The sequence below is a fragment of the Xylocopa sonorina genome, chromosome 1 (genome assembly GCF_050948175.1).
Source record: "Xylocopa sonorina isolate GNS202 chromosome 1, iyXylSono1_principal, whole genome shotgun sequence".
Classification (NCBI taxonomy): domain Eukaryota; kingdom Metazoa; phylum Arthropoda; class Insecta; order Hymenoptera; family Apidae; genus Xylocopa; species Xylocopa sonorina.
In genome coordinates this window covers 9,657,693-9,673,135 of record NC_135193.1, presented here as the reverse complement: position 1 = coordinate 9,673,135, position 15,443 = coordinate 9,657,693, and the positions used below count along the sequence as shown (strand labels likewise).

The 15,443-nt window shown below is 42.1% G+C and overlaps 1 protein-coding gene across 4 annotated transcripts; it reads right to left on the bottom strand.

Moving 5' to 3' along the window:
* Nucleotides 1-3,080: 3,080 nt before the first annotated feature.
* Dab (DAB adaptor protein) lies at nucleotides 3,081-14,303 on the bottom strand. 4 transcript variants are annotated; one of them, XM_076892699.1, is made up of 7 exons: nucleotides 13,604-14,303; nucleotides 10,614-10,828; nucleotides 10,144-10,287; nucleotides 8,893-9,033; nucleotides 8,525-8,773; nucleotides 8,183-8,434; nucleotides 3,081-8,102 (listed from the first exon to the last, which is right to left on the bottom strand). In XM_076892699.1, exons 1-7 carry the CDS (start codon nucleotides 13,638-13,640, stop codon nucleotides 4,020-4,022), a joined length of 5,121 nt encoding a protein of 1,706 aa, XP_076748814.1. In that variant the 5' UTR covers nucleotides 13,641-14,303; the 3' UTR covers nucleotides 3,081-4,019. The 4 variants fall into 4 exon arrangements, with proteins under 4 accessions (XP_076748814.1, XP_076748840.1, XP_076748833.1 ...); XM_076892725.1 differs by having other exon boundaries at nucleotides 8,741-8,773; XM_076892718.1 differs by having other exon boundaries at nucleotides 10,656-10,828.
* Between the last annotated feature and the right edge of the window lie 1,140 nt (nucleotides 14,304-15,443).

The following is a 15,443-nucleotide window of genomic DNA, read 5'->3' as shown; positions in this document are numbered from 1 at the left end:
GCGAACGTATTTTATCGTATTATAGCGATACGGAGTACGTGTCTCTAAACGTCGAAAATTTATTCCTTTATTTATTACTATTAAAAAAGAAAAAGGAAATAAATGCTGTCCATACGTTTGCATATTTAATCTGTGTCCTTCGTCCTGTTCTTCGACTTCCGTTTCGGCTAATCACATACACGTCCGGACAGAAACATACTCGCAACCAGCATTTGATCACAATTTCCAAATAATTTCATCTTCTCGTAGAAATCAAGCATCTGATATATTTTATATTCGTCATAGTTTTCCTTTCCCCTCGTCTTATTTCATAATAATGTGTTAACTGTACGTTTATGTGAAATTGCACGATTTCCACCATGACCGATCGCTTATGCCTCTTCACAGGATAAAACGGTTTGCGTTGACGAGTCCTTTGTTAGCGAAAGTCCCTCAAAGTGTCTCCAGTTGTCACATGATTGCACAGCTGCTATTATACGCCTTAGAGTCAGACTAACTCGAATCGTGCAATTATTGCGACTTTCCAACAGAACAGAAAACTAAATCAACAACGAACTGATAATCGTACATATTAAAAAGATTAATATGCTTAATCCGATGATTGTATCAAAAATTAATCAATTTTACAGCATTATATTTTACTCTGTAGCCGATAGATGTAATAAAGTAAGCAAATAGCAATAAAATGGAAGGGGTGTGCATAAATGAAGTAAGCTTGCGCAAAAATAGACTTGGGTAGGTCTGGCTCTGCAGTATTGTTGTTAAACAATTTCTGTACGTTGTCCGATGAATGTATAAATTTCTTTTGGTTGAAATATTGTTGTTGAGGAAACTGCGAATAATACGAGATTCGCAGTTTCCGTTGCTCACCATTTTCTAGCTGCTGCATTTAACGATCGTCTCTTCGTTCCGTTCATTCTTTAATTGCAGAGAAATATTCAAACAATTCTTCCTTAAATTAAAGTGTCCGATCATTGAAAATTACATTTTTACAATTTATGCTTTAAACATAGTTATTGCCATCTCGACAGTTTTCATTTGTTTAATAAAATGCTGTAAACTCAATGCTCCGAATGCAACTCGGAAAAGTTGTCACCTCCTGTTTAAGTTCAACTGCGATGTACATTATATATTTATTTATAAATTCACAATTTGCTTCTTCTTTTCCTCGATATATCTATCGCGATCAATTTAAGTCTGTTAAAGGGCAGAAAAATTGATTTCAATTTATCGAATCGCTTTACGTACGCGTACACACACGACTCAAGAACTCTGATTAGATAAATTAAATCCAATTTCTTATCTTAATCACATTTAAATCCTTCGCGATGTACACGGGTGATTAAACGTAAATTTGCCGCTGCGTGGTCGGTTGAAGCTATTATTGTCAGCAAAACTCTGACTAATATTCGCTATAAAGTGAACTCATGAGTTCATCGATAAATGAAATAAATAACTCGTGTTCGTGTAGTGTCAAATACATTTACCATCAAATATCAGCACCTATCTACACATAAATAAATAAATAAAAAAATAAATAGTATAAAATTCTATTGCGAACAAAAATAATAAAAAAAAAATTAAAGAGTAACATTACTTCTATTAGTCGTAAACAAACTGCAATTGTAAACTATCTAGACCGACGAAGTATTTCCATATCTCCGTCTTTTCCTCTCTCCTTTTGTCGTTTTCGATTGGCAATCGACCATCGAATCTACTTCGCCCTTAGTAAAGTATCGATTAAACGCGCGAACGAAGCTCGTTCTAGTCAAAAAACGTATAAAAGTCACATTTTTTGATTCCCAAGCGTTCCGAATAACCTAACTATCGAATGAGATCTCTCCAAGCTTTCACAATTAGGATTGTTGCCATTGAAATTATTAAGAATTTCTTCAACTGATTCATGCTCTTAAAAAAGAAACTAAAAAAGTTCTTTCATCTTCAACTCGGCTCTCCTTTCGCTTCGTGATTTCGTAATGAAATAATTAAAAGCACGTTTCATCGGTCTACCGCCTTTAAGAAAAAGGACACTGCAAATGAACCAAGTAGCGTGCTGAAAAATTTCTAACAATTTCATTCGCAACAACCATCAACAATCCAGTCTGTGTTCTCTAATATCCTAACTCCTCGAAAATGACTAGTACTGTGATCGTATGAAACGAATAAAGGAAAAACGCGGAAAAAAGTGGAGTGCTCGAAAAAGAATGATTCAATTTGGTATCGACAAATGCATTCCTTGTTCGATCAAATTCTTCAAACATAAGCGAGAACTATCCAAAACTTTTCAATGAATACTTTAAACGTAAGTTTAAGTTTCCAAATCACTTTCGAATCGGCACATGCTCTCTATCTGTTATTTATCCTCGACGCAACGAAAATGTGCTCTCTCAGTAACTGCGTAAACGAATCGAGACGTAAAAAGTCGGATGGAAAGCAAAAAAGTGAAATGGGCAGAAGTTAATTACTGTTCTACCTAATATATAGCACGGAGCGTTCCACTTTTTCTGAACCTACGTAAGTATAATTACGCTCGATGGAACGATGTGATCAGGAATTAAAATTACGCCCCGGAATCACGGCAAACAATTGGCCATACAAACTGCACGCGCATATACAAATCCCAATCGACGAATCGATCTCACGCTAACACCGATATAACATTATGTACAAATTTATTAAAACAATGACCAGCAGTTGGTACGTAACTCGTACCGGATCGATAGTTCGCTATCGATACGCCAAGACGAATCCTCTTCGATGATGAGCAGAGTCGTGAATGGTCGCAAATTGAAGGCGTCTGTGTCCCTATGAAATTTCAAAATCATTCCTAATTCAGGCGTTCACGCGGCATAGTCGAGCAAACAACTCGGCTATAGCAGAAGCCACAAGTACTGACCACTCAAGGACAATCATCTCGTCGATACTCTTCAAGTAATCGCGTTTTCATATAGAATGGACCAACAAAAATTGCTATTTTATATATCTCCTAAATCATGACGGCAAAAGAACATTTTTCCGAATAAAAGTTACTTGATATAAGAAAAAAAGAACAGTATCGTCCGGCTTTAGCAATTTTCTGGAGGATATATCAAGTAAATGTTATTGGAAAACTTTCCTTCGTATTCATAATTCTGCAGACATTAAGGACTATAATTTTTATCGGACCATTGTACATGATAGAAGTTCTTAAGTAAACGTAGTTTTTAACTATATAATTTTATAGCCCTCTCACGTAACAATATGCTCTTTACGACATAAACCGGATAAATGCTATGAAGTAAGCAGAGTCAACTAGCACCATCAAGATGGCAGAAAAATAATTTCGTTACTCTCATGCGTTTGCTATAGAAATTATATATATCGAGATTCCCACTCGTTTAGTTACCTTCGACTGTGAGGAATTAAGGCAGACTTCATTCCGTTTCACCTTTTACAAAGACTCCGATACCATCTTTACACTCAACCAACAGATACGAACAGACGAATCACCCTCTCTACCTCCATAGTGTTACTCTTAGCGTTTCTTTCGAAAGCAAACGATCAAAGTTAAAAAACCTATTTGTAATGAAACACAGGACTCGCTTAACCCTCTGTACGCAACGAAAATTTGAAGAAAAAGTAGCAAGCGATGACGGATCTCAGAATCATATACCTGATAACCATTAACAAAAACCAACCCTTATTATACCCAACGGATCACTGTACCAAGGTCCATCCCCCGACGACCTTGACCAATCAATACTTATCGCCTCCACTACAATTTAAACTCAATCGAGGGAAACGTAGGTGGTACACGATTATCCGTCGCTAACCAGAGGACTAGACAGAAATCGTCTCCCGGTCGGCCAATGAGAGCATCGAAGCCTGGTACGTTTCGTGGACAGATAATGGAAATGCACCGAGTCAGATCACCCAGACACCAGCACCAGTTCAGAGAACCCAGACCTGTTGCGCGAAACATCCTCGGAATGTTCAACAACACCTTGCCTGCGTAGATCAAACACCCTCCGGATGGTGCATCAATTGAAGAAGTCATCGTCGTCGAAGGGATCGTTCTCCCTGACGAATATGTTCACCGACTCGGACTTCCTAATGTATTGGTCGGTTCTGGACTTGTTGTTGTTGTTATTATTGTTACTCCCGCCAGGATACTTTCCTTGTTTACCGTGATTCTTTAACGGCAAGGTGGTGGCACGGTGATCGGATATATTGTCGTCTAGCTCTGACTTGAAAGTGAATGCGTCGTCGTCGTCGTATCTCAGGTCTCCGTTAAAAAACGAGTCCCGGCCATTGTCTTCGGACACGAACACATCGGCCGTCTGGTTGGCCTCCTTGGTGTCGCAGGGTAGCTCCTCGGGCGTTGCTTTCAGCTCCGCGGACAGCCGTTGCCGATCGGACGTGTCGCTCGTTCCGCTGGCCGAAGGCGTCAGGTCGTCTTCGAAGTAGCTGGACCTCTTACTGTAAACTTCCTCCATGGGCATCGCTCTTCTGGATCCTTTGGTGTACCTCGATGCAAAGGAGGGACTCGGTGGGGGTGGTTTCGGCTCGCTACCCTCGGAACGTACGCGCGGCTCTGCCGGAGTGATCGATTCGGGCGAGGGATCCGTATGCTCTATACTTTGGGCAAAGTCGTCCTCGAAAGGACTCTGCGTCTTCGAATGGATCGAGATCGCGTGGCGTGGTTTATGCCTGGGTATTCTCTTCCGCTGTAGGCTTTCGCTCTTGGTATCCGGCCCCTCGGACCAGCACGGTCTGTCTACCCAGGCATCGTACTCCTGGTCGCTGCCCCAGTAGCTCTCGCGACTCCTAGAGCGCTGCGACGATCGCGGATAAAGGTCAGAGTCGTTGTCGCTGCACTCGGATCTAGAGGTGCCGAATTTGTTTCTAGATTCAGTGTAACCCATGTCGGCATTGCGTCCCTCGTTCGCACTGTTAGGCCGCTTGGGCCAATGTCTTTTTCTACCGGACTGACTGTATCTCGGGGAATCATCCCCTGGTCGATCGGACCCGTACTCTTCATCCCAGGCTGAAACATAATCGTGAGGCCGTTCTCTGCCCTCTCTATAGTAATAGTAGCTCTCTCTGCTAGGGTAATCAGTGTCAGGAAGACCTGCCCTTCTATTCCAAAATCTCGCGTCCTCTTCCCATCTTCTTCTCTCGTAGCACCTTCTGCTCCACCTGTGCTCGTCCTCGTAACTCATGCTCTCTTGGCTATCGAACCTGTCCTCTTTCCACAGCATCATTTTCCTCTTCCTTTCGTCGTCGTAGAACGGTCCGTGCTCGTGCGGCCAGGCCCAACGTTGAGGCCTGACTCGGCACTTCCAGTGAGCCTCGTACTGTTCCTCTTCGTCTTTGTATGGCATTTTCCGATGGGGATAGCGTTTGGATTCTTTGTCCCACTGGTTCTCGTCGTGCCAAGAAGTGGGATCGCGAACTCTGTGCCCGGAAATCTTCAGTCTCACTACGTCGCGAGACTTTTCCATCATTCTGTCCCGGAAGTTTCTGTCTCTCTTACTCCCAGAGCCACCTCCCGTCTCCTCGTAGAAATCCCTATCGCCGAAAGGCGCGTCGAACCTAGGATGACGACTGCACCAGAGCCTAGCCTCTCGCAACCGTTCGCTACTCTCTTCGCTCTCTTCCTCGTCTTTCCATTCGTTGTCGCTATCACCCGATTGTCGATACGCACTTCCTTTGAAGGTAGCCTCTTTATGGAACTCTTTGCTATCAGGGGACCACTGTGAGATGCCGCTGTCCGAGACGAAGAGGCCAGTGTCGAACTTAGCCCAATTGCCATCGTCCTTGCCGTCGTCCCTCTCCGGTTTCAACTCCGTAAACGGGCAGAAGATATCTTCAGGAATGAGAGATTTGGTTTTCTTCGTGGATTGCGCGCCGGTGTTCAACATCTTGATCTCCTCGAAAATGTCCAGGCCCATTATTTTCGGTTTCTCCTCTTGCTTGGCCTCTTTCTTGGGACTGGATGGAGGTGGCGTGTCGGAAAATAGATTCAGGAGTTCTACCTCGGTCGAAGTCTTCGACTGAGCCGATGGTTGAATCACTGGGGACATCCTAGTGGAACTTGAAGCGTCCTCTTCGGTTTGCTTGATCGGTGGCTCCGGCTCGCCTATGATCTCGCGTAGAGCCGCGTACCTGTCGCTGGATGTCGATATAGATAACTTCACTTCAACTTTGTCTACTATCAAAGGTCCGCTTGTCTCTTCTAACGTGGTCTCCAATACTGGTTTGTCAGAATCCTCGTTAGAATCGCTGCGTTTCTCGACAGATTCAGTATCTTCTGCCTTCTCTTCAGTTTCCACTATAGATTTCACCCTATCAGGCTCTTCTTGGGCATCTGCTGTAACTTGTGGCGATAAGAATTCCGTAGTTGGTTCAAACTCTGCTATCGGTTCCGCTTTCTTTTCTGGTTCAGCCAGTGGAGCCTTTTCAGAAAGAGGTTCGGTTGACTCTTCCGGTTTCACATCAGTTGGTTCTTCTTTCGATAAGTCCTCATTGCTGGGCGGAAGTTTCACCGTTAGATTCACCAGAGAGGTCAAAATTTCTGTTTTACCGTCTTCGGTAGCCTCTTGCTGCTGATCAGCCACTTCAGGTTCCTCCTTCGTCACTGAAGACGTCTCCTCTTCTATAGAATCCTTCATCGCGCTTTCCTCGTTCTTCTCCATCTGCTCCAACTCTAACAACTCCCTGAAGACGGCATACTTGTCATAAGTAGCATCCTGCTTGGTTTCCGGTTCAGCGTTCATCTTGGCAAACGGCTGAAAATCATTGGATATCTTCGTTTGCGCCATATCGGACACAGTCTGTGGTTTCGTAGCTTGAACTTCCTCTTGACCCGCTGAGACTGATTCCTCGGTGTCGCTCGCAGCAGCTTCTTTAACCGAAAGAGTGGCCAAACATTCGGTCAACTGTTGCAGAGTCAAACTAGTCAGCTCCTGGACAGTCATTCCTAAACTACTGGCCAGCTCGTTCAAGTTAGCAGTCGTTAATTGGCTCAACGTAATGTCCAATGAAGGCTTAGTTTTCTTGGGTCCGGTGGGCGTGCTAGTGTTCGTAAAAAATGTGGACAAATTCGTGGTGGGCACCATAGAGCTGAACGAGTCTTCGAACGTGGACGTGGTCATGGAGCCTATCAGATCCGATTTGCTGGACAAATGAATCGGTGGGCTGAAGTTGTCGTCGAACTGACTCTTTATCTCGTTCGACGGACTCTTGGTTCTTTGTTTAGTCGCCACGGGCTCTCTTTCAGGGAAATCGTAGTGGAAGTAGGTATCTGTGTGCGGCGGCCTTGGCGGAGGCTTTATTACGCCCCTGACTCCTTGTTTTTTCGGTGGCAGAGGCGGAGGGTTAATCAGAATGCTAGCAACTCCTCGCGGTGGAGGTTCAGGTACAAGTTCCAATTCCGCGGACGACGTGGACAGTCGGGAATTGGCATCGGAGGAACAAGACTTCAGTGGGGACGCCGGTGATTCGTTGGCTGTCGAGAAGTCAACTGGGAACGGTTTGTCGATGGACTGTGGTTTATTGCTGGCCAAATCGATATCGACTTCTTTCCTACGCGTGGACTTTATGGGACTGGGAAGCTTTATCAACCCGTGCATGGACTCCGTCGAGTCCTTCTCGATTCTGCCGAGCAATGAAACGCCTCCGGAAGTGGCCACGGTCGAGATCGCAGGGGATAATGAGGTAGAAGGGTCCTCAGGAGGCAAAGACACCGAGAGCGGTTGATGATGAGCCGATCTGGACGTGGTATCTGTCTTTTTAGTCGAATCGGTGCGCGCAAAGACTGGTTGTGACACTTCATTCTCGTCGAATCGGTCGAAATTTGCAAAGTTACTGTCTTCAAATTGATTATCCTTCGGGGCCAGGTCGTTTCGAACGCTCGCTGACTCCAGAGGCTCCGAGGGTGCATTGAAAGACGTTGGGAACGTGTCCGCCGAGTTGGTGGACACTAGATCTTTCAGGACCTTTTTGGGAGGGTTCTTCAGATGCTGGAAGAAATCTTTCTTGTCCACGTATGGCTTTATTAAACCTGTTCCTAGCGGATCCAATTCTGTGAAGACATCTATCTGTGGACTGGTAGCTTGCACCTATAACAATCGTGTAGTAATACAGCATTGAATAAAATGGTTCAAAGAATGACGATCAGTGTAGGGAAATAAATATTCACCTCTTCCACGTCCTTTTTAACTGGCGTATTCTTAGGCGAGCTCGTAGGCTCACTGTCGCTGAAGAGATTTTCGGTCTCCTTGTCGAACCACTGAATTGTACTTTGAAGTGGCGGGGTTTTACTAGATATAGTCGTGGCTGGACTCGATGAGACCGACGATTGGGGTGCTGGAACCGTTTGCTGTCGTTCTAGTTGGCCTCTTTTGGAAGATGACGGTGGCGGCGGTAGAATCGGTCGTACAGTATCCTCCGGCTATAATCACAGTGTCGTTTAAACCAGATATATAATATAATTTCTGAACGATGAAAATGTTAGTATTAAGATTGATTTATTGGCGTGTACCTTCATGTTTACAAATGAATCACCAAATGGATCGATTTCAAAGAGGAAGGGAGCGGAGGGAAGTGGATTTTCAGGGGTAATTTTGTCCATATGGTGAATTCCTTGCTGCAGAGAGTTCAATTCGAATTGTAAATCTAATAAGTCCGCTATTACGTCACTTTGGGACTCGTTTCGTTTGTCAGCTGGCTTGTCTATCTCCGAATTAGTATTTCTTACCCGATGAAGAGAAGAATCTGATCCTGCTGCACCCTGTTACAGAAAGAATGGCACGATTTACCTAAGAATATTTAATCTTTCGACGCTGATGTAACATTGTCTCGAGTATTGAACAAATTTTGAGAAAACTGGTAATATTTCGTGATTATTACTTTAGTATCAGGGATAGGCTCGACAAAGATGCCACTGGTATGAAATTTAATAACATTTATGGCATTCTGCTTCGATTGCTCGACCTCCTTCTTTTTTAACTCGAACACCACTTGAAACAAATCTCGCATTGCCATTACCACCTGCGAACAATACATTTCTCTCAAAGCAAACAAATTGTTGGAACATTTTATTGATCGTTCATTCGTAAAGAAAAGAAAAGATGAAAATTCTTAATAGACTAACGTGAGTATAAAACTCAATGTAAAGACTACAAACAAAAGTTGCACCCTGTTACACTGACACATATCTGACTATACACTGTCTGCAGTCACTTGCACCTCGCGCGCTTACACTTCCATCTTTCCATCAATGGTCAGTGATGCGATCAGCTATATCGTACGCGTACTCCCATAAATTTAAATATCAATTTTCCCTAGTATCAATTTCACCCGTGCGCACGCAATTTAAATTAATTTACTTTAAAAAGGTCTTCGTCCCGTTTCGTTACTAAAGCATCGTTTAGAAAACCGACATTAATCACACGCATTTTAAACATTTAACTGCACCGCGTATAAATAAAGCTCGTAAAATGAGAAATAGAATTGATTGAGAAGAAACCGCGATCTCCTTTGATCGAGAACGCAGCCAGAAGTGAATCGCGTATAATCGAACAACAATCTCCCGCGGTGTATCGTTGGGGCGGCAGCCCGAATCGTATAACGCAATTATTTACATACCCCTCCGGAATTACCGGAGCTTACGAGGTCGATATTGCTTCTAGGGATTGGACAAATATCATTTTAGACCCCCTAGCACCGGCAAAGCGAAAACCGTTCAGGATAAATGACACGATCCGAGTTACGTTTAAGGATCGTGCTCGCGCACGAACGACTCTCCTATCGAATCAACGCTCGCAAGCTTGTCCTTTTGTTGTTTCTCAAAGGCAACCGTAGGACCAGCGGCGAGGATACAATGCTCGGCTGTTCTCCCGTTCACCACGTCCCTCGCTCTTTCATCGGTTCGGTGGCAAACGATTTCCCTCCAGTTTGATAATTATTGATAAGTTCGAAGAGATATTTTATGGAATCAAACAATTTTATAACAGTAGATCCTTTTATAGAGCTACATATGACGATACTATCGATCCACTGATTCAATTAAACGAACAAGTAGCAGTCGATATTAAAATTTCGTTTAACTTTGTAGAGCCAATGAAGACTAAAGTGGAATCGATTCCGTGCGTATCTTACTTGGCTTGCTGCTTTATCTGTCTTGATGCCAAAGAAACGATGACCAGTGTCTGGTGACCCAAAAATATACCCGAAAGCTCTTGAATCGGTCATATCGTGCGAGATGAACGATATCCTATGTACAGGATGCTGATACAGACAGTCCTGAAATAAAAGGAACATTCACACTTTATCGAATCTTCGACCAGCGTTAGAAACAAATGGAAAAGTTTCTCTTTTAATTTAATTATATACAAAAACTATCGATGTCAAGTATAGGAATGTACGATATAATTAAACGTGGCATTTTAAGTTGATTAAATTTTCAAAAATATAATATTCAATAAATAACTGTTCTGATGTCTATTCTCGTTCAGAAATTAAACGTGCGATGAATTAAAAGAGTATCCAATGTGAAAATTTTGGACTTTACGAAGGTTGAACTTTAAATCTATTTATTTATTGTGACTGCAATTTTTGAAAATCATTACCCCAGACTTTTCGTCCCGTAAGCGTATTCCTTCGATGCTGACCTGGATGATGATTCGTTGTTTGTGTTCACCGGCAGCTCGAATCGCCATCTTCAGATCCGCCAAAGCTGCTTGGCACATTCTATCCCCGCGTGCTTCTGATACTTCCAATATGCCAATCAGCTTCGCCTTGAACGATACACCTTCCCCAATAAATCGGGTTGGTTCGTTCTTCACTACAAACATGAACGATTGAAAATTGCTCGCTTATTACTTATCGAATGAAATCTAAATAAAAATATAGGATTTCATTTAGATGGCATTTAATTGTTCCACTAGACTTGCTATTACAAATAAATAAAGTCACGCGTATCTTAAAAAATGTTGAACGTTTCAGTCGTCAATGCGTCCACGTAAAAATGAAATAAAAATCGCCGATTGAATCGTTACTCGTGGAAAGGGGGAGCCCGGTAACTGGAAAGAGAAATAAATTGCTTGTCTGGAGGACACTCGAAAGAATTCTCGTTTTACGCTTTGACTGGGAGAATCGATCGTGTGGCTGATCGATATTAAGTTGGAGAGTGTTCGAAACCAACGCCGTTTGAAACCAAGCCCGATCGCGTTTCGGACCCCTGCTGCCTCGAATTCGATAATTCGATAGATTCGCGTGGAACGGGACTCAAGTTGGTCCCGCGTTGAACGAGAGACCTCATGCGGGGACATTAAAACGAGCACCCACCGCGATGGATTCCGCGTTACTTTGTTAGTCGTCGCACGATTCGTTGCCTATCTTGTGGGAAATTGATCTCGTAAAGTCTGTAATGGAGTTACTCGTCAATCTGAGAACGAATTGGCGATTATTAATTTGAATACAGGATCCTATAAGAGAGTCCTTTGATTGCTACTGCCTTTCTTCTATTGATTATTACAGTATTAATTAGTTTTACTTTTTAATCAATTACTCAATTTAATTAAGAAGGGTAGCTAATACCTTCTATTTAAATATTATATCTCCCATAAATCTACCATAATAAATATTATTTTAATTCCTTGTTTCATCCATCGGAAAACTACTCCAACAACTGTCAATTCGACCATTGTACTTCCACCATACTTATAGGCGGTGCTCTTCACTATTGTACACAACATTTTCTCTCTCTCTCTCTCTCTCTCTCTCTCGATCATCAACCAGATCCTCGTAACTACACCACCCCTTGCGAGTCTTAATCTCTGGTACTCATAACTCCTCGATTTGCCTTTCTACAGACAATTTATCGAAATCTCCCTGCCCCGGCTCCCTTCAACCCCCTACCCTGTTCAGCACGAGCGCAGAGCTTCTTTAACGCACACTTCCGACGACCCCTCGCGACTTTAATGGCCACGAGTATACCGGCGCATTTGTTTGAACGTACTCGTGCGGCTCGAGTGGAGAACGCCAACTGTCGATACTTGAGACTCTATCCGGATAACCAATTCATGCCCTTCCCTCCTTCCACCCCGTCACGATCACCTTTGTACGCCCTTTTTCCTAGCGCCCTTCTCCTTTGCCCATCCGGTGCACTCGTTAACCAAGCGTTGTCACAACTATGTACTACTGTATGTATGTGCGTACACTGTCGTCGCTGAGGGGTGACTTGTGGATACGCTATTATCTTGAATATTATTTTTCTTCGCAAACTTTCGGCAGGATTTCAATTGTTAGCTTAAAATTGTAAACGGGACTCGTAGAGAGGCGTGTGTTGGAGGTTTCATTAAACAGAGGAACATTTGGCCCTCCGTTTGCGTAATGCGATATTCTCAGCCGGTGTTAGCTTAATTGTTGTCTTTAATGATTTCGAATATCCTAGAAAAGTAAGCTAAAATTAGTAAAATCATCTGGAAACAATTCAGATGTGTAAGCAAATACGATTGCAGCTAAAGATTTGTAAAGCATATAAAGGAAGTCAATTTTACAGATAATTATCTCAATATCGGGAGATGAATAATACGGTTCGATAATTAATTTCAATTTCAATCGAAAGTACAGCATTCTAATACCCTTGATAATTATTTGCTAATAGTGTAATGTTAGATTCGTCCTTTGCAGAAATGTATTGCGGGTTGCCTAACATCTGGCGCAACCAAATCAAATGTTTTACGAGCCTAGTGTAATGTTTCTTTCTTTACACTTGTGCACAGAATATGTCAACAATGATTTCCATGCAACATTCAAGACCATATTTTATGAACTCAAAAGAACAGTGTTCAAAACTATAAGTATTAAGTTTTATACGTAAGGCCTCGCTATTTTAATGCTATGTTTTGCAACCTAGGAGGTTCAGATTAAATTCAACATGCATCTTCAGACTCTCTTACATAAGTTGAAACTAAAGACGAAAGATTAAAAATAAAACTCAATTTTCCTTGGTAATTCTTGAAATATAAATTTAATTGCAGTGTAAAGTATGTGTTTTGCAAGCTAAACAGTATAATCCTCCATAAGAGTTACGATATATTATAGCATTTCAACGAGCGCATCAACAAACTGCATTACCACAGTCGGTAACTTAAAACAACATCAAAAGGTCGCGCGAAAACCACGAAAATGACAGTAATATCTTGAACAACAAAAAATACCCTATTTTTTTGTCACCTCGTTCATTCAGCGCGTTATACATCGTTCACATGTGAAATTTCTCAGCTGTGTCACGAAACGAATCGAACGACCGCTGTCTTTCTCCCTCGTAAAGAGTGGAAGCCATATTCCAAAGCTTCCCTTTAACCAATCTACAGGGTGATATCACAACGTAATCCTTACGACAACGTTAAACATCCAACGGAACAGCATGAAACCGTCGTTTACTACCTATCCGTTGATTCGTATCACAAAGTATACACCAAATACACGGGACGACGTCGATACCACCACGATTCTAATGGTATCCACGACAAATTGTGCAATTCGTTACGGGGGTGGCTTTCTGTTACTTTTCCTTTCTGTTAGTTCTCCTCCTTATTATTATTTTACTCACACTTGCACGGACTGTTTTTCTTCCGTAAGGTCTGCATCGATAGTCCCGTGTAGGCGACGAGAGAGTATCGGATATAGGAGAGGAAAGTGTTACCGATCTTCTCTCTCGGCGCACCCTCGGCCGCCGCACTATCGTGGACAGAATTCTCAACACAGACACATGTCGCTTGCACGTCTCTTTCTCCTCTGTTTCTACGATTCTCCTTCTGTCGTTTTCTTCCCTTCGCTTCCTGAGTCCTCTGCTCTATTCCTCCCGCTCTTTCTGTCTCTCTTCCCTACTCCCACTACCGGTTCCCTTTTTACCCTGCGGCCTATATCGTGCCTCTTTGCCTGTCCTGGCTGGCCGTTACTCTTCCGTTACTCCCTCTGTGTCACCCTTGTTTCGCGTATTTCCACGGAAGTATGACGCTGCCGTGTTTCATGTACAGTCGGTATTTATTGTTCCGCAACGCGTTTGTAGCACTTCATTGCAGCAAGCCAAAGGAACACGAAGATCGCGTGGGCACTGTACAAATGGTTTCTCACGGTACACGCGCGTCACGTAAAAATACGGAGGAAGTAACAGCTGCCTCTGCCGGCTCGGGTCACCCATGTTAGCCTCTCTTATTAATCAATAATCTACCATCTAGTACGTGGCGTCGTCGCTTCGGGGCCACAGAGAACAGTTCTTGTTCAGGGTGCGCTTTTCCGTTATTTCCCCATTTTTCTCTATCTTTCCCTAACCTTTTTCACCAGTCTGGAATAGAGCTATGTTCTGGATCATATTCCTAAAGTTTTGTGCTTGTATACACGGAGCTCTATGTACTAGATGCGGTACGGGATTTATAAGCACAAGAAGCATCCGCGCTAATTAGAAATACCGCCATCTTTGAGAATAAACCACTAGCGCCACCCGAATAAGTGACAAAGTACTACTACATTCTACAGGATATGGTCAGCCTTTGAAAGCACCACATAGAGTGCTCTGTGAACAGCCTACATACATTGTACATTGATCCTAAGAAAAAATAAGTTAGACGGGAAACTACATAAGGAAGTTGCACGTGGTGAAATCCACTTTTTCATCCACTTAGGTGGCGTGTATTGTTTATTCTCAAAGATGACAGATCATTGAATCGGTATATATGTTCGCACAGTACCTATTCAACTATAGAGATCAGTCGTACTTGAATATTGACTGAAACGATATATTGACGGTCACATAACGTCATGACGTTAGCGTTACTTTGTTATTCATAATTGTTTTTCTATTACTCATGCGGCGAATTGATGAAAAATATAAATTTTAATTAGGTTACGTAATACGCATTTAACAATGATTATGTTAATACAGTTTTATAAATGTACACTAATTTGTTTCTGTTTGGTACGATTTAAAATAAGAATGTTACACTTTTGTCATTAGTGTAGTTGAAAATTAAATCGATCCTAATTAAATTCCTAAGGATTCCTAAGGACCACAAAATACTAACGTTTCATAAAATCAACAGAAAATCTGCTACTTGACATAAAACTGCTCCGTTGCGGAAGTGCAGATGCTGCACTTTTAAGTATTATTCATATCTTTTCTATTCTTCTACTTCAAAAAGGTACATTCTTGAAGCTTACAAAGAAAAAAAAAAATATATATATATATATATATATATATATATATATATATATATATATATATATATATATTTGCAACACACAAATGTAGGTCAATATTTTTATAATATGAGAGGATGAGTAACACACCCAAATTTTAATAATAATATAATTTTTTTATATATACATGTATTATCAGTGAAATTTATATTTAGAACTTTTATTTTAAAAAGGCAAACGATCGAACCCGAAGT